This window comes from Hemibagrus wyckioides, linkage group LG06, assembly GCF_019097595.1.
Source record: "Hemibagrus wyckioides isolate EC202008001 linkage group LG06, SWU_Hwy_1.0, whole genome shotgun sequence".
NCBI lineage: Eukaryota > Metazoa > Chordata > Actinopteri > Siluriformes > Bagridae > Hemibagrus > Hemibagrus wyckioides.
The window spans coordinates 15,970,071-15,992,794 of NC_080715.1; the positions used below are offsets into that span (position 1 = coordinate 15,970,071).

General features: G+C 38.9%; 3 protein-coding genes across 10 annotated transcripts in view; 1 reads left to right on the forward strand and 2 right to left on the reverse strand.

The window, feature by feature from the left end:
* Positions 1–883, reverse strand: part of osbpl6 (oxysterol binding protein-like 6) — a 60,982-nt gene extending 60,099 nt beyond the window's left edge. For 3 of the 6 annotated variants that reach the window (XM_058390824.1, XM_058390825.1, XM_058390823.1), the window contains exon 1: positions 584–883. The gene's annotated coding sequence lies outside the window, so the exon portion shown is untranslated. The remainder of the gene's footprint in view (positions 1–583) is intronic. The other 3 variants (XM_058390828.1, XM_058390826.1, XM_058390827.1) reach the window with 2 other exon arrangements.
* A 1,147-nt stretch (positions 884–2,030) lies between these two features.
* On the reverse strand, positions 2,031–9,595 carry rbm45 (RNA binding motif protein 45). Of its 2 annotated transcripts, XM_058393395.1 has the most exons (10): positions 9,103–9,595; positions 8,786–8,908; positions 7,160–7,286; positions 6,942–7,061; positions 6,222–6,398; positions 5,279–5,408; positions 5,054–5,150; positions 4,346–4,509; positions 3,012–3,226; positions 2,031–2,351 (listed from the first exon to the last, which is right to left on the reverse strand). In XM_058393395.1, the coding sequence occupies exons 1-9, from the start codon at positions 9,370–9,372 to the stop codon at positions 3,034–3,036; spliced, it is 1,401 nt and encodes a 466-aa protein (XP_058249378.1). In that variant the 5' UTR covers positions 9,373–9,595; the 3' UTR covers positions 2,031–2,351; positions 3,012–3,033. The 2 variants fall into 2 exon arrangements, with proteins under 2 accessions (XP_058249378.1, XP_058249377.1); XM_058393394.1 differs by having other exon boundaries at positions 2,031–3,226.
* A 2,434-nt stretch (positions 9,596–12,029) lies between these two features.
* pde11a (phosphodiesterase 11a) overlaps positions 12,030–22,724 on the forward strand; it is a 54,564-nt gene continuing 43,869 nt past the window's right edge. For both annotated transcript variants that reach the window (XM_058392114.1, XM_058392115.1), the window contains exons 1-2: positions 12,030–13,162; positions 13,918–14,076. In XM_058392114.1, the coding sequence (XP_058248097.1) occupies positions 12,380–13,162; positions 13,918–14,076 (942 nt within the window). In that variant the 5' untranslated portion in view covers positions 12,030–12,379. The remainder of the gene's footprint in view (positions 13,163–13,917; positions 14,077–22,724) is intronic.

The window sequence follows — 22,724 nt, forward strand, 5'->3', positions numbered from 1 at the left end:
CCTAAAAAGGTAAGATGTCCACTTCTCCAGCTCTTACCATCACGATGTGTAGACGTGTATAATTAACCGACGTTATCAGGACAAGTAGCAATATGTCTGTACAGTTTCTGAGCATCTAAATCAAAATGATCCGAGGTAAATATGAGCTTTAAACAGGTCACTACATTGGAGTGTTACTAAACCGCAGTTAGACCGGGATTAGATAAGGGAAACAGATGGGCAGGTATCAGGATGCAGGTCACCCATTAAATGTCCTCATCATATGTTACCCGGTGCAGGGCAAAATCATCACAAAGCACTGCAAATTCCTCAAATCAGTAATGTAGATCAATAGTGCTGACTTATTAACTGTTTATAAAGACCTTAAGGTGTCTTTTTCAGTATATACCGAAACGTCCCTAATGTCATTAACAAGCGTCTTTAATTCTAACGATTACACTGGACACAGAGCAATGGCACACAGACTGGAACTGGTTCACAAACCAGAAACCCGATGGAGCCAAAAAAAAAGAAGAAGAAGAAGGAGGAAGATGAAGAATAAAGGTGAATCACGAGAAACATGCCAAAAGAGCTGCCTACTAACCGTTAGCTTTATTGACCATCTTCTTGGCGCATAACACCGATGCGGCCAGTTCCGGATGCTGTAATCACGGGGACTCGGTGTATTTACCCGTCAGCAGCTATCAGTGCTTCCTTGCTTATCTCCTCTGAGGCGCATTGTTATTTTGCTGGAATCATAAAGGCTTTTAGCCATGAATAGCCGAGTTAAAGTCAGCAAAGTGCTGTGTATAGTTGAATTTGAACGCACTAGAGACAGATGCTCGCGCACGCTCCTCCCTGCAGTAAAGATGACTTCAGAGGCCGAGCGCAAATAAGAGCAGGACTGGACCGCTTTGTTTTCTTCCCATCCGTATTCTGACTAATCCCGCCCCCTGCGCCAGGATTGGCTTCATTACCATTTCGAGCTACACCCACAGACGTTCATTCATTTACTAGCCAATCCTGGCGCAGCTAGCGTTGCAATGACCAATCCGAGCACAGGAGGCGGGATCTGGAGGACGGGGAGCTGGATTGCACAGCTGGTTCTGCGCAAAAGCCGGAGCGGCTCATTATTGCGCATAAAGCATAAGGAGTGCGCCGCTAAGGAAAAAGGCAGGGTGAATAAACAGCCTTAAGTGAAACACAGGAATAAAAACATGTGTCTGTATAAAAAAAACAACAGGGCTTACAGTGAAAACTATTCAAACTCAGAAATCGGTATTCCTAATGTCCCTCTTTAACATTTTTCACTAGATATTTATTAATAAATTCATTGCTCAGGTACACACTTTCTACAGTCTAGCTCTGGATTCAATTAGAGACAAGCATCCCCAATTCACATTTATATGCTAATTATGATGATTAACCTCAGACTCTTCTACAAAAAAATATCAGCAGAATGATGATGGTTAAAATATCGGATTACATTAGATGAATGAAAACCCATCATGGCTAATTTGGGAGGTGTCGGCTGGCATACTCTCCCTCATTACAGCTGCACAAACATCGCATCTATCAAACATCACACGACAGCTTTAATTATGCTCACTGTAAAATATCTGCCACCTGGTGGAGTGCAACAGGTCCTGCTGTGTGTTCACGATAAAGCAGTACACACTCCTTAAGACTGCGATCCTATTCATCACACGTCGGGCTGTAGGGCTAATATAACACTAATTAAGATGCTATTAGTGTACAGAAAGAAAACAAGGTTCACCATGACACTCATATCTGTTACAGACAAACTGTTCAAACTATTTAGCAAAGAAATATCTCAAATGCCAAATGTAAGACATTTTTACAAGCAAGAATTTTCCTTAAACAATTTATATTGCAATTTTCCTTCGTGTTGGTGTAAAACATAATGAATAAACAATGACAAGTTAGTAACACATGCCATCCAGTAAAAGAATAGATAGGCATCAATCTTTTACGTCAATTTAACAGTGAAGTAGTTAACAGTTAAAACAAACAAATGAACACAAAGCAAATCAGTTAGAATTTTTTTTATTAGTAATAAGACCATTTACATGAAACACAATCCCATATACAGCAATGTCTGGTGTCTGTGTGTGTTCTGTCTTTGTCTTCACAGTCTTTAGACTTACACCGCTTATAGGTGTATTTCACAATTACATATACGAAAAAAAAAGAATACAGTATCAAAGGAGACGTAGCATTCATCCTCATAGCAAAACATCAGAATTGGCATCACAACATATGTACAGTAGTCACTGTCCGTAGCTATGAGGTCGTGTCATCGTAAAAATCCGTCCAGTCATGTCGAAGTCATGCGTCATGTCACTTAAACTCTGTAGGAACAAAGACAGCAAACCAGTTATACAAGAACACCCTGCTGTGAGACCTGCTTCCTGTGTGTGTATGAATGGATATAGACATGCACTTGTGTTCGTCAGGCTTTATCCATCAAGCAGAATCGTGCCTTAAGGGCTTGCAAAGGTTAGTGAATGTCACTAGTCCCTGTTTTTATACATTCTGTCTATGGAGTTTGAAGAAAAAAGACAAAGCACAAATTCTCAAGCAAAAACGTGATTATGAATCAACCGCATGATAATCATTGTTCTTTTTACTCTAATATCGTTTTCCGTTTAATAACTCGTAATAAGTAAGGAGATAAAATTATTAGCACAAAACTGAAGCAGACTGCTTATCTGACCTGCAAAAGATAAATAGGTTTTCTTTATGCCTGGTCTCGAGCAGAGTGAAGGCATCAGTGAGAAAGAATGTTACATGATAACAAGCAGACACAAATTTAAAGACATTTACAAGAGTTAAAGTTTTAATTAAGAGTCATAAAAGTATAATAGAAGCCATGATTAAAAAAAATCTAAGAAATGTGTAACTCTCATTTGTGTAACTTAATATTGATAAAATCCTGCATGATAAGATTCCTGTTAACCAAACAACGACATGGGTCTAAAGGTGATGCCTTACCAGGGGTTGTGACCTACCTTAGCCAATGTAGAAGCTGCATCAGTAAGTTCTCTGCCTCTTGTGAGATTCCTCTTTAGGTGGATCAGCAAGCATGACCTTCATTTTCACACCGTTTACCACTTTGCCATGAAGTGCTGCCATGGCGTCATTGGCATGCTTTCGGTCCGCATACTTAATATAGCCAACGTTCCGGCCTGGTACCAGGTACACCTCCACTAAGGAGCCAAAACGACTGCAAGAAAATATAAATCTAGGTGTTCACATTCAGTGATTGGAAAGCAAAATGATTCTATTTACTAAAGGGCTGTACTAAACTAATAACTCTCTTCTGTAATCAGCAGACCATATACATCTCGGGGTAGTACAGTCATGCAAAATGAAGGACACTTATATACACCAATCAGCATCAGTAATGCTATAGAAAGAATCCTTCTCTAATTAATCAAGTGTAAGGAGATTTGAGATGCCCAGTATATATGCAGATACACTAGATCATTGAATTCAGTATGATCCAACATGACTGCGCACCAGTGCACAAAGCAAGGTCCATAAGACATGGATGAGGGAGTTTTGCAGTCATTTTGGAACAGGAAGGGGTCATCCCCACAAAGTTGGGAGCATGGAATTGTCCAAAATGTCTTGGTATGCTGAAGCATTGAGAGTTCATTTCAATGGAACTAAGGGGCCGAGCCCAACCCCTTAAAAACAGCACCTGAATTCATTATTGGGATGTCCCAAAACTTTAGGCAATATAGCGTATTCTTTGTTTAAAACACTACTCTCACTGTGTATTATTCATTAGATTCAGGTCCATGACCACAAGTACACATTTGGCCTCTTTTATACACAAAAATGGCATTTTGGGTAAACAAAAACAAAACACCTTGAAAGAGAAACTGTAAATTGTATGAACATCACCGCATCACCCAGCGCATAGGTCTATCACGGCTGCTTACTGGGTTGTTACTTTGTGAGCTGTAAATTTCTAATTTGATAATATGTTTGCAATTGAATTTCACGCTGTATAGTTATTACACCCTTGTGCGGAGGCTCCAGAACGGGATACACTCCGTGCTGCTCTTGAATCAACTGTTCTAGAAGCACAATGTAAACTGCGAATGGAGATTATGGATAAGACCCAAGTGAAACATTTTGTATTTTTAAGTGAAACATTTCTGCATCTCTATCACTCAATGCACTTGCAGTGAACCATTATTACTGAAGCATTAAACATTGATGGTATACACTCACTGGGCTGGAGTGCTCATGGAACATTTTCAAATCTTCTCTGCATTTTCATATGGATTGTTGGATATTTTCAAAAAATGCTGATGGAATGCTTAACACTCACCAGAACACATCTTCCAGTATGTCCACTGGCAATGGGGAGGGGTTGAAAATGACAAAAAGCCTCTCTTTGACCACACTGTCAGGAGAAGCCAGTTTCTTATGAGAGGGGAGGACAACATCCGTCTGTACACGAGGTTTCTGGGGCACTGATTGTGTTGCATAACCCTGCAGACAAAATGCATTCAGCTAGTTAGAGATGGTCAGCACAAAATGCAGTATTAAGAATAAACCAGTTGTTTAACCCTTATTTGGAACTGATAACATTGTGCCACAGCAGACCCAGAACACTGAAAACAGGAGTAGTTTTATATTTAATTCCGAAAGTACTATTAGGTGAAAACCATCACACACTCTCATCGCCTCAGCCCAAGATTGATTCCCGGGTAGGGAACCAGTGCAGCCATGGAGGGGTTAACTCTCTGTGCCAAAGCCCGGATAAATTGGGAGGGCTACATCATGAAGGGCCTCAGGTTTAATACCTGTGCCAAATTAAATATGCGGACAGGGAGCAGCCGAAGGACAACAACAACTATGAGGTGAAAACCATTATGTGAACTCTTAAGAAAAGCTGCGAGTTACTGCAGCTCTTAACTGGGATTCCTTAATTGAACTTAGGTTTGATTACAGAGATATCTCCATTATACCCTCATACTGTTGGGTCCATCATGCTAAACATCTCCCAGTGTGGTATTTAAAGAGTGCTGCTTACTGCAGTGGTCTTCATTAGCTGAGCTCCAGAGGGGCCGTTCCACACCATAGACATCATCTGAGCTGCAACCAACTGCATAGCCATCTTCCCTACCGGGCTATTGAGAGAAGAAAACCCATAATATTAAAGGTGTTTCATCCTGTGCAGATTTGTCTTATATGAGAGGTATATGAAAGCTATATTAAAGATCAAGATGAAGAATAAGGGCTCAGAGCTGGCCTTTACCTGGTCCTGTCCTCTCCATCATCAATGAAAGTCACAGAAAGTCGGTTTCCCGGTGGATACTCAAAGCCATTTAGTTTTTCTTTAGCATACACAGCTGATCCCAGATTACTGTACCGAATCATAGCCTGGCCTGTGGACAACAAAGGACACCTTAAAATAACGTTTCAGAATAGAGTGGAGACGGATCCAGAATTACTGCCAACAAGTAATTTATCATTTTCAAAAAGAAAAAAAAAAAGCCCCTTTCTCATTTAACAGCAGATGTGCACACTTGGAGTTCGCAAGATGCTACTGTGACTTTGAAACTGGGATCTGGAGTCAGATGGGACAAAAACTTTTCTGCTGTATTGCAACAAACATTCACCAAAAGACCTTACTCTGTAGTCTTAGACTTAATCATGAATATCGGAATTTGATAAGAGCATTTAAAATGGTCTAAGAATATTCTAAGAGCATTTTTAAAACATAGCAAAATCTCCCCAGTATTATTTTTCTTGAGTGTCTGGTACAAAAAGCAAAAATGACTACAGGCCCCAGGTCTATCCGTTGTTATATGAGAACGGCTTTTTTGAATGAATTGTTCGTCAGCATGGAGCACAGAACTATTAGCACCACTGGAAAAATGAGTTAAAAAAAAAAAAAAAGAACTTCTTGTGGTTAATTAATTTAACGTCATTCTGTCATATTTCAAGATGATGTTTAACTAATTAACCACAAAGAGCTACTCATCTTTCCCATGATTCTAGAGCTGACTGTAAATAAACATCTAAATCATAAGAAGGGATCAACTACATCCCATTCCATTTCATATTACATAGCAAGGACATGTACAGATGCAGAACTATTTGAACAGAGATTCCAATATGAACTGAACAGAGATCCAGAATGGTCTGCTTGACACTGGCAAATTGAAGGGCTATATAATTAAGGTGGTCTATACTACCTTTACTGAAACCATATTGGTCTCTCTGCATCTCACAGTATTCCATTCCTGGGATCAGATCAAACAGGCTGTAGATCTGCTCCTGTGCGACGGGCACACGTGATGACACCATCAGACACCTAGTTATCAAGTCAGCGTTCCAGCCATCTCCAGCAGTGTAACTACTAGTCTCAGCACCTGCAGGACACCATATACACTTTAGTACTAACTTTTATACAAAGCTTTGCTACAACGGTTACAGTGAAAGGAACCTGTTAGTTCTATTATACTAAATATCAATATGGCTGGAACATCCCGTGTTACACTTAATCAAATTAGTGGACTAGAAGTAACTGTTGTATAATACAGATTAGACTACAGCATCAATACTGACTAGTCAGAAGTTTCTAGAACAAAACGTTACTATAACAACTGCTGTGGTATAAATGAAAAAGGTCAGGGCAGCTGTTTTATAAAAATAATCAAATTTAAGGTGGCAACACCAAACTAACATGCTTCTGTTTATTTTTCTATTCATAAAGGCTATAAATCCTATGCTTCATCCAACAGCTTTCAATGTTGTGTTTAATTTAACGCATGCAAAAGGCAGCAACATTTTACAGGGAGAGATAGGAGACAAAATGCACAAAAGTTAAATTCATTAGTGTTACCTATCTATAAAACTATATATGTAACTCCCCAACTATGAATAACCGGAAAACTTTAGGGTTTAATACACACCAAATGGATAGGCACTTAAGCCTGGCTCATTTCCTGCATGATCTGATCTTTGGTTGCTGAAATAGTCGTTGTCAGCTGATGAGTTTTTCGTCCTCGGTTCAGCAAGGATGGCTCTGAAAGCTGGTCAAGACAGAAACCGAGGGTATGATACGTGAAAAAGTCTACTACATCCACAAATGTCTCACTAAGTCTGCAGTAACATACAAAGATCCACTTACTTTTGTCACAGTTCTCTATAGCTTTGGCAGCCTGAGAGGGTTTGTGAAATCGGACGTAGCCCAAACCCTTACTCTCCCCTGTAGATTTATTTTTTATGACAATGGCATACTCTATATCTCCATAGGTCTGTTATTAGTGAAAGAATGAGAGGACGAGGGAAAGAATGAGAGATAGCAAAAAAAAAAGTTGTCAACATCCAGCAAAATTTAACCTTTGCTTATTACAATTTATGTAGTATTGTCTAGCGTTGGTAGACGTTCAGCAAGTGTGAAATCACAGCCTTTCTAAACAAGAGACTGGAGGAAACCGTTACAGTACATTTATAGTAATGCTGTACAGAAGTACAGTGACCTGACCAGGATGACATAGTAATGAACGAAGAAATATTTTTTTAAGAGATAAGTTGTTCATCAAGGGATTAAATTAGATGAATAACTAAGTATAATTGTGACATGCAACATTCACAAAAAGTTCTATATGACTTTGCAACACAAATGGTGGTCTTTCACCTGCACTAGTAATAATAATATGTTCTCTTCTTTTCTAACAATAATACAGCACAAACTTATCTTGAAACTACTGCTTGCCTTTCTAAGGACCTGTTTTGTTCTTGTACAAATCAAAACAGGGTCAGTTTAGGACACTGGTGCGCTCTGAATAAAATGCATTTTCAAACATCTGTTAAAGTAATAAAGTCAATCTGTTTTGGAGTGCAAATGTAAACGGCCAGCTGTGCTAAATTTAGAATACATTGCATTGGCAAAAGTTTTGGAACATCCCTCCATATCATTGAATTCTGGTGTTGTTGGGCTTGGCCCCATAGTTACAGTAAAAAGAACACTTAATGCTTCAGCATACCAAGACATTTTGGACAATTTCATGCTTCAAACTTTGTGTGAACAGTTTAGGGATGACCCCTTCCTACATGACTGCACACCAGTGTACAAAGCAAGGTCCATAAAGACATGGATGAGCGAGTTTGCTGTGGAGGAACTTCACAGAATCCTGACCTCAACCCAACATCTTTGGGATGAATTAGAGCAGAGACTCGTCCAAAATCAGTGCCTGACCTCACAAATGCGCTTCTAGAGGAATAAACGTTCGCATAAACACACTCCTAAACCTTGTGGAAAGCTTTCCCAGAAGAGTTGAAGCTGTTATAGCTGCAAAGGGTGGGCCAACTCCATATTACATTCATGTGCATGTACTATGGCAGTAAAGGCAGACGTCCCAGTTTTGGCTTGCAGTCTCCGCTCTAATTTACCCCAAAGGTGTTCCATCAGGTTGAGGTCAGGACTGTATGCAGGCCAGTCAAGTTCTTCCACACCAAACTCTCTCATCCATGTCTTTATGGACCTTGCTTTGTACACTGGTGTGCAGTCATGCTGGAACAGGAAGGGTGCCATCCCTAAACTGTTCCCACAAAGTTGGGAGCATGAAATTGCCCAAAATGCCTTGGTATATTAAAGCATTAAGAGTTCCTTTCACTGGCCAAGCCCAACCCCTGAGTCCAATAATTTGGATGGGTGTCCTAAAACATTTGCAAATATAGTGCATAAAGGTCCTAATGAGGAAAAAAAAAATAAAAGTGTCATCTTGACATCATAACGTCGTTCGTGTTATACCTTGAAGGTCTCCTTCAGGTCTTCTTCAGTAAATGTTTTGGGAATCATGACAAAGATTCGGGTCAGTTCCTCATCCTCCACGTCTCTGTGACTCCCAGAAGATCTGGACTGGGCGATAAACACCTGTTCAAGGAAAGAGAGCAGAGGGGATGATGAGAACAATAAATGTGTTTGTGTGTGCACAAGGCTAAACTATTTCTATTTCAAATGCACCCGCAATTCCAAGAAATGCACTTCCAGCCCCAGTTCACTTCAGTGTTCTGGGGAAATAAGAAAACGTGCAGTAACACTGAAAAGTCACAGAAATGGACAAACACCTTAATGGGTTTGGTTCCTTCGACCAGGCACTTGCCGTGCATTTCCTCCATGGCGGTACATGCCTGTGAGGATTTGGCGAATTTCACAAAAGAAACTCCTTTCGACTCTTTCGTCTGTTTGTCTTTTACAACCCAAATGTCTTGGACTTCACCGAAAGGGGAAAAACGCTCCCGGATAGTGTCCTCGGTGATGGATTTGCTGGTGACCAGAAACAGTCTGCTGTTTGGGGGATCATCCAGATAAGACGACGGCCTGTTGTAGTCCTCCATTTTCACTGCACTGCAAACCTTGCTAACTAAAACCTCGCTTACAAAATGCTTGACAGGTTACTTTAACTAAGCAAAAAATATAAATAAAATACATAAAAACGCAAAGCAAAAAAAAACAAACAGTTTCACCCAAGTATTCGACTTCTGATTCACTTAATAACTGCAAACCAAGAGAAAGCCTAGCGTACTCCCTTCACAGTCCTAACGCTGGTTATGTCGTCAACTATCACACTTCAAAATAAAGGTCTTCCTGCTTAAAGGTCTAAAGAATAATAGAAACAATCTACTTAAAACATATATACATATATATATATATATATAAAAAAAAGACATTATTAGGATTGAATGAAGTTTTTTTACAAGCATTTTTACCTTAAGCAATTAAAAATTGTCATTGCTAGTTAATTTATTCACGGATTTTGCAGGACATAATTATATGTATAATAATTATATAAGACAGCAATTATATGTATGACTTGTAAAATGTTTTATATTGTGAATATCAGTTGGATTAATTGAACATTTGGTTACTATGGCTATACTGTTAGAGAGGTTTTTTTTAATATAAAACTGCATAAAACTTTCTAAAACTATTTTACTTATCTATATTCTATTTCTATTTCTACTTATCTTTCACTTCAAGTGGATTTCTGTGTGATGTAATTCTAAGTTTATTTTATTTTATTTTATTTTATTTTATTTTATTTTATTTTATTTATTTATTTATTTATTTATTTATTTATTTATTTATTTAATATATATTTAGTCAATTGAAGTAACTACACTGAATAATAAATGTGTATTTTAAGAGTGGACACTACAAGCCAGGCCTTCTCGTCCAACATCAGTGCCTGACCTCACAAATGCGCTTCTAGAGGTCAAAAAGAGTGGGCCAACTCCATGTTAAATTCATGTGCATGTAAAGGCAGGTGTCCCAGTTTTGGCCTGGCTTGCAGTCTCTGCTCTAATTCATCCCAAAGATGTTCTATCAGGTTGAGGTCAGACATCAGGTTGATGTCTTTATGGACAATGCTTTGTGCACTGGTGCGCAGTCATGTTGTAACAGGAAGGGGCCATCCCCAAACTGTTCCCACAAAGTTTTGTATGCATTCTTGATATGCTGAAGCATTAAAAGTTCCTTTCACTGAAACTAAGGGACCAAGCCCAAAACTTTTGTCAATGTAGTGTTCCTACACATAAAGCAGTAAAGAAATCCCATTTATAGTGTACAAAATATTTGGTTTGGTGTACAAAATATTTGTCCCTTTATTGGCTAAATTCCTTATGTGCACTAAACAGACTGCACATTTAAGTAAATCAAATCTTTAAAAGTCTAAATGTCTGTATGACTCTAAAAATATTGCTTAGACCTTAACTATAAAAACAAAATTAATCATCTTTGTTGATGATGTAAGTCATGATGGTAGCAGCAGAATTAATTCAGATGTCTACAGAAACATTCGGTCTGCCAAATTACAGAGAAATGCATCCCATCTAATTGGGAGGACCTTTATCATGCAGCAGCACAATAACCCAAACCTTAATGCCAATCATCAGAGAACCTCATCAGGGGAAAAAGTGGAAGGCTTTAGACTGGCCAAGTCAATAAACAGACCTTTACCCAACTGCACAACATTTCACTTCCTGAAGAGGAGTCTGTGGGGGAAACAAAAATTTGCTGACCCACTAAAGGTGCCCCCAGATTTTTTTTTGACATGCCTAGATATAAAGATCAGGAAATTAAATCTGCAATTTGGATATATCATCTCATTCATCTATTGATGTCAAACCTAAATGTCGCCAGTGTTTAGCAAAAAAAAAAAAAAAAAAAAGCAGTGGCCTTATGTTTTACAGAAATTTGTTGATTTTCATCCTTTGGGTCAAAACCATTTATAGCTGCAAGTCTTCTTTGATATGTCTCTTTCAACATTGGCTAACTAGATCCTGATTTTTGCCCATAATACTTGAAAAAATTGCTCAAGATCTGTCAAACTGGATAGAGACAAATGGTGTACAAATACCGATTGAAAGAAACCTTGAAACAAATTCTCTGAGGTCTTTGGTGAAAATCGACGTATAGTCGCATAGACATGCAGTCGTGATCCACCCATTCACTTATTTTACTGCTTTATCCCATCACTAAAAATCTGCAAAATCTGCCACAGCCACTGGAGGCCGCAATTTCTTGAAACTCTTGCAGAACCATTACTTGTTTTCTAAGGCTTGCCAAAGATTTTAGTCTATTAAAGGGTGCATATAATAATTCACAATAAGGCAGTGTCTTACAATTGCCAATAAATTATCTATCTAAGAGACAATCATGGTAGCTAATGGATTTTTCAAAGTAGTTTCAACACAGTGCATGTGTCTATATCTACATTAGGACATTTTGTTTAAAATCACAGGTACACAGGAAAGAACAATCTGATTTCAGGACGGTTCTTAGCTTGATGTATCTAGAATCAAACCTCCAAATGTCCTGTTCTGGGTCCACAGTAGCCTACAACTGTAAGGACACAAAACATTGAGAGAGCATTTTTGACATGAAATACGTAAATGTGACGTGGGTTTGGACATAAAGGAGAGCATCATCTGACGTCACTGGCGGATCTACGACACGCTGCTCTGCTCTCTGCTCCCTCCACTGCGCTGTTGCTGATGCGGCGCTGGGATTCACAATGAAGCGGAAGCTCAAGTTATTTGAGAGAATGTTCTCTCTGGTACGTCCGCTTACATTTAACAGCATCGAGCAGGAACCTCGGCGTGTCCCACACTGTGTGGAGATGTTGGGGAAGCGAGAAGTGAAAGTGGACTTCATGGCAGGTCAGAATAATTTGAACCAAAACGGATGCTGAAGTTGCATGGGTTTCTATTAGTCTGCTTCGAGGCTTGAAGTCTCTTGCATATTTATGCTTCTTCTTCTTTTCTTTTTTTTTAAAGTAATAATATCGAATACTTCCTACCAATTGGCAATTTCTTTTGTAGAGAGAAACCATAGTACTGAAACATGGCAGTGCCCAATATGGTGTTTTCGGATGTTGAAACTTTCCTGGATAACCACCCCGAATTGTTTGAGGACTATCTAAACAGAAAAGGTAAATACAGTATGGTTGAAAAATGGCTTAAAACCCACCAAGCAAATAAAAACCCTGCGCATTCCGCCACGGACCCGGAGAAATCCCATGTGTGTAAGGACAGCTGGGCGAGTAAAGGAGATGGTCTGCAGCGGCGAGCATCGCAGAAAGAGCTGCGCAAAACTTTCGCCCGCTCCAAAGCCGTCAATGCCAACAGGACGTACGACGAGCACGTGAACTCTCGCGCTCAGGAGCCGCTGACCAGCATGCGGAGACGCGCTTTACTACGGAAAGCCAGCTCCTTACCCCCAACTACAGCACACATCCTCTCCGCGCTGCTAGAGTCGCGCGTCAACATCCCACAGTACCCGTCCACCGCGGTGGACTTCAAATATTACCTCAAAGAGCACAATGAGCGCGAGTTCTTCCTGGAGCTGGTTAAAGACATTTCCAATGACCTGGATTTAACCAGCCTGAGCTACAAGATTTTGGTGTTTGTGTGTATCATGGTTGATGCGGATCGCTGCTCGCTGTTCCTAGTGGAGGGCACTGCGAATAAAAAGACTCTGGTTTCCAAATTCTTTGACGTTCACGCCGGGACCACTGTCCTGCCATCCCTCAGCAACTCGGATGAAGTGCAGGTTCCGTGGGGGAAAGGAATTATAGGTTATGTTGCCGAGCACGGAGAGACTGTTAACATCCCCGACGCGTATCAGGTGCGAAAGAGTGACAGCTCATGAAAAATGGATCTTTTTGTTGCAATATAAGGCCATAACTTTACTTAGCAAAGCGTGTGTGTGTGCAGGGGGAAGGGGTTTCGTTTCAGTCATGTAGTATAACCAGAAGCTGATCATTAACTACCTTCATGAGATCTGTAAAAAAATAATGAGCTGGCTGAAGATATCGATTGCTGAATTGATTAGCTTACCTAAAAAATGCACTCTCTCCATTTCTCCCTTGTATGATCTTTCGTACACTTCGTCTACAGTTAATTGGTCTGTCAATCTGCACTGATGTTCACTAACAAGCGAGTTTTTCCAACGTCTGAAATGAAATGAATTGTTAAAATGTTAACAATTTCTACTGACGACTAGTTCTTATAAGTACAATAAACAAACAAACAATGAAGCAGGCAACAGATGGTCATCTCAAACAACAGCAGAAAAAAAAAGTTGGGAAAGCCTTTAGAAGGAAAGAGGCAAGATCTTTATAAAGACAACTTTCATATCATAACAAAACATAACTTTTAACAATCAGCCACATACGATGTGTATGAAATAAGCTGAGAAATATAGTCACTTGTGAGAAGTTGAGAACTATAGTCATTTAACCCCTGAACCTCCCACAGTCTGTTGGATGTGTCCAGACTCACGCCACTCAAGGTGTTCATAGCTTCTTAATTGAAAAATAAGCCAGAGATGAAATGTTTGTTTTACAAGGTATTATGCTGTAATGTTTTCTCCCTCTTTAGGACCATCGTTTCAGTGATGAGATTGATAAATTGACAGGTTATAAGACCAAGTCCCTGCTGTGTATGCCCATCCGGAACAGTGATGGAGAGATCATAGGAGTGGCACAGGCCATCAACAAGAGTCCCAGTGGCGCACTGTTCACTGAAGATGATGAGAAGGTAACCTATTTTCCCCTGCTAATATTCTGACTTCTGGTCACCTGCATTGTTAAGAAAACTATTTATAGTGCTACATTGCTGTGGAGATTTTGGTGTATATTATATATAAGTATAATATATAGTTAACAGAGCTAGGTTAAGGAGCTCGGACTGTTTGCTAAACACACATACCCAGTATATAAAGCAAGGGCACTGTCTCTAAGGGAGCTTGCTTTGGTGGTGTGTGGTGGTAAACAGAGACCAGGAGCTCAGCACTGTTCCTAGATTTTGGCTCAGATCCTCTGTGGTATACCACAACTGTGGTACTGATGTGGGATTTCATGGCATGGCCTGTGTGTTGGCATTGTTGACAGCTTGCTGCCCATCTATGTGTTGTTAGTGTCGAGCTCTAACTATGGAGCATGTAGTGTGGAGAGGGTGTTTGCATTGCAGTGGAGGGGGATAACCTGTGCCTGACCTAACATGTCCTATAGGACAAGGAATCAGGTGAATACAGATTAGAGTTCATGGCCCAGGCTACTGTCTAAAGGGATACTTGTTTTCTTTGATGTTCATGAAGTGCCATCCAGTTAAGCAATAATGAAAGTTCCTACTAACTGCATAGGGCCTTGCTTTATATATCAAATGCACATAGGTGCTGAAGTTGCAAACAGTGCCATTATGTCTGGCTTTGAGGTGATGGCATTGTTATTTCTACTAAGGATTCATCCACTGCAATTCCCCACTGAAATCTCTTTGGTTGTCTTTTTTTAGCCAAGTATGAATGAAGGGAGGCATTTAAAGAGAAGACACAAATTTGTCATAGTCCAACAAGCATTTATCATATGAAAATAAATGGGTAGTATTAAGACTCAGCAGTAAAGAAATAAGGGTCGACACTTTCAATTGCCGCACCACTAAGCTGCCTCTCTCTTCCAAAACTGGTGTACCATAGCAGCACTGTGCTCTGACCTCAGCTTCCTTCAAAGAAAAAAGTACTGTACACATGTACAGTATGTGCATAATCCCAATACAGGTTATTTTTCTTACCATAAAAATGCCATAGTACTGATTGTTGAAGTGTTATGAAAGCATTGTACTGAGTTTGGAGCATTTTTACAAATTTTTAGAATTTAATTCTGGTTCACTTTCAATATGGTCACTTTGGATTAAAAAATCTACCAAATGAAGAATAATAAATGAATGTTTAAATAATTACAGCCTTATTTACTGCTTAATGTAAAATAGATTTTTAATGTATTTTGTTATATGAAATGCTAGTATTACTAGATGTTATCCTTTTACAGAAATTGCACTATCCATTAAAATACTTTTGAAGAATCCACCAATCAAAATAGCTGTGAGCAGATTTGCACATGTTACTGCTCTCCATGTGTATCATCACTCCAAGCTTTAGGATACACTAAGGGGTACCTGCTAAATTTCATAGCCTGAGTTTAACTTCCCCTTCAATCCCTTGCCGTCCACAATGCTTTCCAAAGCCTCTCTAAAGAAACTTGATCTGAAGTGTTGAACTAGCTATATGTGCAGCTGGGTCAAATGTCTGCACTCACAGCAGTGCTTTTGTAAGCAACATTCCAGCAAATGACACTCACAGCTAGATATCACAAATATCTGATGTCTTCTTTGTCTAGCATACAGAATAATTAACACTGGCAGAGAGGACCACCTCCTTGCAGAGTTTTTTCATATTAAATATATAATATTTATACAGTAAAATAGCCAGGGTATTGAAATTATTGGTAGCTTATTACAGAGATTAAAACTGTCAGAGGGTTTACAGACCTGAGGACAGTCAGAAATTCTTAATTTCTTTGGATTTATTTTAGTTATATCTAGGATATTAAGACAAGTAAGCCGAGGTATTCTATAAACAAGCTGACAAGCAAAAAAAAACCCCATCAAATTAGGATTTCCATCTGATTGCAGTTTGGAAAAAGTGCTTTAGTTAGTTTAGTACTTTAGTCCTTAAAAACAATTCTCTTATGTTTGCAAAGGCATTTAGATGGGTCTGCGCAATGTATATTTTCACATTGCTGTACCCCTGAGCATGTATGGTTTTGTGGGTTGCCCTCCAATAACAAACAATTCATTTTCAAAGTTCTTCCCATTGGAGTATTATTTCATCATTCCCATTATTCAAATACCTTGGGTGTTCTCGAATATGCAATTGACTGATACTGATTGACTGGCTACTGGTGGACACACTGTTAGGGCATGTTGACAAAGTGGAGTGGATTCCTTTGTTTCTGCCAAGTGCACCTTTAAAATCATACAGAATCACAAAATAATCATAATAATCAACCTTCCTACACTTTAAATGGTTTTTAAAGTGATGTGGATTCCAGATAATTGCTATGGATCCTTGGATAAACTGTACTATTGTGAAAAATAAGAGACTGGCTGATATCTCTTCGTAGATGCAGTGATAATTTCAATGTAAGGAACTATTGCTAGAATTTGAATTTCATCATTTTATCTAGCACTGACTACATAAACTGACTGTTTATAAAAAAAATATGCTCATATTTCTTTAGCTATGTTCTTTTATTCTTTTTATCATAACTCCTGTTCCAGTTGTTGTTTTACTAAAGTCGAATCCCATATTAAACACTCAGCAATAAACATTTCTATAATAATCCCATAATTCAAAATAACACTACATTTTGCTGTTTTGTGAAGATCTTTAAAATTGTTTAACGTGATCATGACATTGCATGCTAGAAGTGAGAAAAACACAGCTACAGTGTATTTACAGCATATAGAAATACAGGGGTTGAAACACAGAGGGTTATTATAAACAGTATTTTAATGCTATTCGCATCACTCGTCACTTAGGTCAGCATAAATTGCACAGAATTTGCTGTTAAGGGATTTATAGCCAGTCATCTCACCTACTATTCAATTTCAGTTTAGATTATGGCATCTATAAAATGACTGACTTGTATTACTTGTATTTATTGTTTTCTTTCTTGATTTTTGCTGTGAAAAGTGTTTGTCAGCTGACTTTAACATCAACAGAGAATTAAATCTGAAATATTAAAAGTAAAGACATACCGTTTTTTTTAAAGGTCAGAAAATCACAAGGCCCAAGTCCATTAATTTAATTTAAGCATTCTGCTTGGTGTTCGTATTTGGTCATTTATATTGCTCGTATAGAAAGTCTCTGGCAAGACAACCTTTTGACAATCTCATGCATGGTTCACTAACAGAAAATCTGAAACCCTCACTCTTGAAACCATTTACTAACATTAACATCAACAGTGTGAGTCAATTAGTGCTTGATGATTTGAGCTCCAGAGAAGAAGGCCAGGGCATATTGCATATATTAAAGTTTGTAGACAGGCAGCCTGTTCATGCGCTATATAATTATCTGAGAGTTAACAACTAATTGCTTTCCATATGATTTATTTTTTAAATGATAGATCTACAGAAACATGTCAGTCCACCTTCTACCCTTTCATTAAAATGAGGGAAAACAGTCTTTCATTAACTCTGACCCACGCAGATGCATGTCTTTGTAAACACAGGTGGGATATTTATACTGTGGGGAGATTTATCAGCTTTTAATTTAACTGGTGTTGAATCCCCTAAGTCTGCTGTATTTAGACGAGCACAGTGCTATGTTTGTACACATATTACACTGACAGGAGTGTGAGTGAGGATCTCTGCGTTCCACACAGCACAAACACACAGCACAATGGCCCTGGAAAAACCTAATCAGATTTTATATCAAATGATTAGTGGGGATTTCTTTTTGTTGAGAATGTTTTATACTGAATAGGTTTAGTCTATATTTAGAAAAGCGGGGATAATCAAACTTTTAAGAAAAGAGGAAGCCCTTTTCACATATACATTATAGTACTTAATTCACAAGGAAATCTGGGATCCACAATGTGGTGTCCATGGAGCAGACAGGGTTAAGCGACTAACTATGGCAGCTTGGCATTGCTGGGGTTTTAAACCCTGATCTACGGATCAGTAACCCAGAACCATTTTTGCCACCACTAATACAACTGATGTATGTTTATTTTATTCACAAATAGTCATACTGAAAATCCTTCATTTATAATTGCATACTGTATCAATTTAACACCCCACTATCTGGAGTCACACAGAAGAGGATAGGTTCTTTTTTTAAGCCGGTTCCTGGTTCATCCTCTTTCTTCCTCATGCTGTCTTGTGTTTTTGCTTACTACTGCTGCTTCTTGTTTGTTCGTTAGGCATCCAGTTCCAATTTACGTAAATTGAGTTGGGTTAACTGAAGGTCTGTTATGGGGCACTTTTGACAAGTTTTCCCAGTTGGAAATACAAGGAGACCATTTCCTGAGGAAGAAGCTGAAAATCTGACAAAAATTCTGGCTGTAATTTTTCTGACTTTCTTCAGAGTGTTCCAATTTAATTTGATCAACATAACTATTACATGACTTGTGTCTGTTTTGCAAATGATGAAAAACACTACATTCTGGAAAGTCCTGCCAGAGTAAATAATAAATGCTATACTACGAATGACTGCTTGCTCAGAGTGAAAATTCCCTGATAATTGAATTGTGTATTTTGATCACTGATTAATGTGAACATAGACGTGATCTAAAAGTATGATTTTCACCAAAATGTTGAGAAATACTGGACTGAATGCTACAGAATATTACATAACATGACAAATGACATAAATACTATAAATATTAATAGTATTTATTTTTTGTCAATCAATATGAAGTAATACTTAATTAACACTGTCGCCTTGTAGGTTGCAGGCTGGAGTTTTACCTCAGGGTTTGTTTCCCATTAAATATATATGTTTCGATATTCATTTGAATATCATGCCTAACCAAGCCTATTAAACATGTCCTATTTATACCATTCCATAATTTTCATATCTTTTAACTTAGCATTGCATTGATTTTACAATCCTGAATATGCTGTTGAGTTAAAGCCCTAAACGCAGCACAGCAGAACCAACACTCTTCAGTGATTTACTACAAGCATTTAAGTAAATATAACACATATCAGAGAAGATAAAACAAGCAACAATGATTTTATGATTTAGAAAAATGTTTTTTAATGAATTATTCAGCCTTACGGTGGATTAGTATGATTCATAACCCTCTCATGCTGAACACTGTCTTGCTCTGTTTCGGCCAATACTATCTATTGAATGCATTAAATCAAATAGACACTTAAGGCAATGGTAAGCAGAATCAGACGACCGATGCTGTTGTTGCTGCAGTAAGACCTGTGAGGTAATTAGATATTAATTGTACTGTAGGCACTTTGAATGGACGAGGACTGTATTTCTAACCAGCTCAAAGATGCTTAGCCAAACAGATTCATCTTATTAAGTTACAAGGGAGAGAGATAGAGAGGGAGAAAGAAGGTCTGAGACGGAGGGTAACTATGACATTAGATTTTACTGCATGCTCTTGAATGTTCATTTGATGTTTTGATGTTTTATAACCTGATGTATAGTTTATACGGTCTGACATATGCAGAGATCCATTAGATGGTCATACGTAATAAAAATCAGGTTACTACTTTGTTACCCCTCCCCCAATTCACACACACACATGCGGGTTAATCAATATCTACCCCCATCATTTTCAGAAACCTTGTTGTCTTGTCGCTAATTGCCTTATAGAAACGCTGTGAGGGACAGATTATACCCAGTAACAGCTAGAGTAAGGCAGCAATCACGAGTGGAGAGGATTAAGAAAAAGAATACAGTTGGTTTGTGGAGGGAGGAGTTAATAGTGAACAAAAAGTGTGGACAGTAGAGTAAACTCTATTGTGAAAAAAGCTGAGGAGGTGACTGTAATTGAGAGCTGATATGAGAGTGAGCAGCAGGATCAGGGACAAGGGATATGAATAATTTGTGGCCCAATGTCAAAAGGAAACAACACAACTGATGACTATCTTAGGAAAGGTGTTTGGAGATAACTGTCTCGCTCATGACATTGGATGTGAAAATGATAAAATTCTAGAACCTGGATATGCCTAGATAGCAGCCCAAGTAGAACATATGGTTCTCACATTAAGGAGATGTCTTAAGGGACTCTAGCACAAGCGAAAATCCTTGGGGAATTATGGTGGATGAAGGTGCCTTGTCCCTTCAGAAAAATTGTAACACATTTATGAACCCCAAAGGAGATTCAGTCCTTAGTGACTCAATGAAATACATACAACACATATACCTTTAAGGTAAAAGAGGATTTGCTGCTGTCTTACAGTCCCTGAAAATATTTATTACATTGGAGGATTGGAAGGTGCACTGGATGCAGTCGATGACATGTACACTATGCGCAGACATTGTAGTCCTCATTTGGCAGTTCACTCTGAAGGGTCAAGCCAACAGGTACAAGTCCTGGCTATGGGTATCAAATGTCTCAATGCAATTTGTATAGGATTTGGCACTACAGAAAGTAGCAGCACCTTACTGATCATTTCTAGGTCACAGGCAGGACTCCTTATCAAATTCTGTGCAACATGGAAAGAATCCACACATAGAAGACAAAGGGTATAGTGGAAGGTGTGATCATCTATGGACCAGTGAATCCCATCTCTGTGGGCTGTCTGTATTCCCCGGAAGAAACACAATAGCCATAGTTCTGATTTGCCATTAGTGAAGAGCTTCATCTCATCCTGTCCAGTGGCAAAACATGCTTCCACAGCTAGTGAGGAAAGTGATGGTGGTAACTATCTATCTGTAAAAGGGCATCACTTTCAGACAGACCCCTATTGTTAGAAAAATCCCTGCAACTCAAGTAAGAGGTTGTTCCTCACTTATTGCGATAAGGACATGTCAGCAACCCAGGGGGCCCACTACTGCTACAGCTACTGTCAACAAAGCCAGCATCTTCAACAGAAGTGTGCACCGCACTAGTCAACTTGAATCAGGGTCTAAAACAGCCAGCTGAGCCCAGCGTACTGGAATCAAATATTACATTGCAGTCATCACAGGGGTTGTCCAAATCAAACATTGCTCCTTTAACAATTTGTTAAGAAGGCAAAATATGGTAATCTGCTTTTTTCACTAATGAGATTTAAGCTTTATTGTCCAGAAATTTAGGCTATGCAAACCAGTGACTACACACTTAAATGAAAAGACAGACTTGTTACAAAATAGCTTGTTTCTGCTCATCAGCTGTATTTTACTGTTGCTTTGTTGGATCATGATATTTTTTTGGATGTTAAAAATATTTGTTTTATTTTGTCCCAAATACGTGTTAGTTCAGGAGGTCCAGCAGGCTATAAAACTCAAGAGATGGCTGTAAATCTGTTCAGTTCACAAAAAAGACACAAAGAAAACTGAAAAAAAAAGATTATTACTTTGAAAGATGACATGGGACTTTTGTTGATATCATCAATAATTTAGACAGTAGTCAGACTGTAGATGCCATCGACTACACCACTAGGGGGCCTGAACAAACAGGCTACAGTGGTCAATGCTGAGGCAGAGAGTACATTGTTGATGTCTTGCTTTCAGCTTTTCTAGAGGACTCAGACACTGTGTGAATGTGGCTCCTACAGCCCAGAGTGTTAATTACATGGCCAAACTGAGAACAGTGTGTGTTATAATGGTCAAGTATGATCAAGTATGCTAGCAATATATACCCACAGGCCTGCCAGTTGGTTGGACAGTAGGGAATATAGAAAACTGTATTTAAAAAAAAAGCCTAGGAAGAAACTCAGTGAGAAAAACAGTGAGAATGAGGTGTGAATGATTGAAAATGACTCCACCATAGTGTTGTATTAGCACCCTAGTCAATATAACAGGCATAGAACTGAATAACACATCATAGATGCAGCGAAGGAACCATCTTGACCATGCTGATGGCTTAACCACAGGCCTGATAGTAGGCAGATTATTAGAATAAATTCTGAGCTGATAATATGGGCCTGCTGCAGAGAAATGAGGGGAAAATGGAGTGACTCCAGTCCCAGTATGTGTGTTCTCTTGATCCAGTGAACATTTGGTGAGAAAGTGCACTGTGTGCATTGTATGATAATGGAGCCCCACTGAATAAAACTAGCAGCATATATGCACAAGCCTGCTTGTCGGATAGATGTGAAATGCTCAGAAGATATGGTGCTGAGGTTGAACCAAATGCTAGTTGGAGAATGAAAAGTGACTACTGCATCTACTGAGCAGTAGTAGAGCTAATGTGCAAACATTGCTGTGACTGAAGCTAACAATGATACTGAATTGAACCAAACTGATACCACAGAATCCTGCAGTATTATCTCAAACACATGTGAATGTAAGAAAAAAGTCATTTCACTACGGCAGAAGAGAAGGTAGCAGATGATTGTAGTCTATTGCCAGATTTGGAGGACCTGTTCTCCCAGTGTCATTTTGCTATGGACCACTGTAAAATTTATCTCTTCAGAAATGAACTGAACCATTGTTCACAGGGATGTGGCTGAGATCCCCAGTGTTTGATGAATGAGGGTTTGGCTTTTTGGTGTGCATGCAACCAAGCAACAATCCAGGTAGCTGTAGTTAAGGATTGGGAATGGAATTTGGGGAAGCAGTGATATTGAGAATCTAATAAGGTTGAAAACACCCTGCTCGGAGAATACAGCAGACCCGAGCCAGTTTATCACAGACAGATATGAGAACTAACAGCTGCTAATAGCTGGTAACTGGT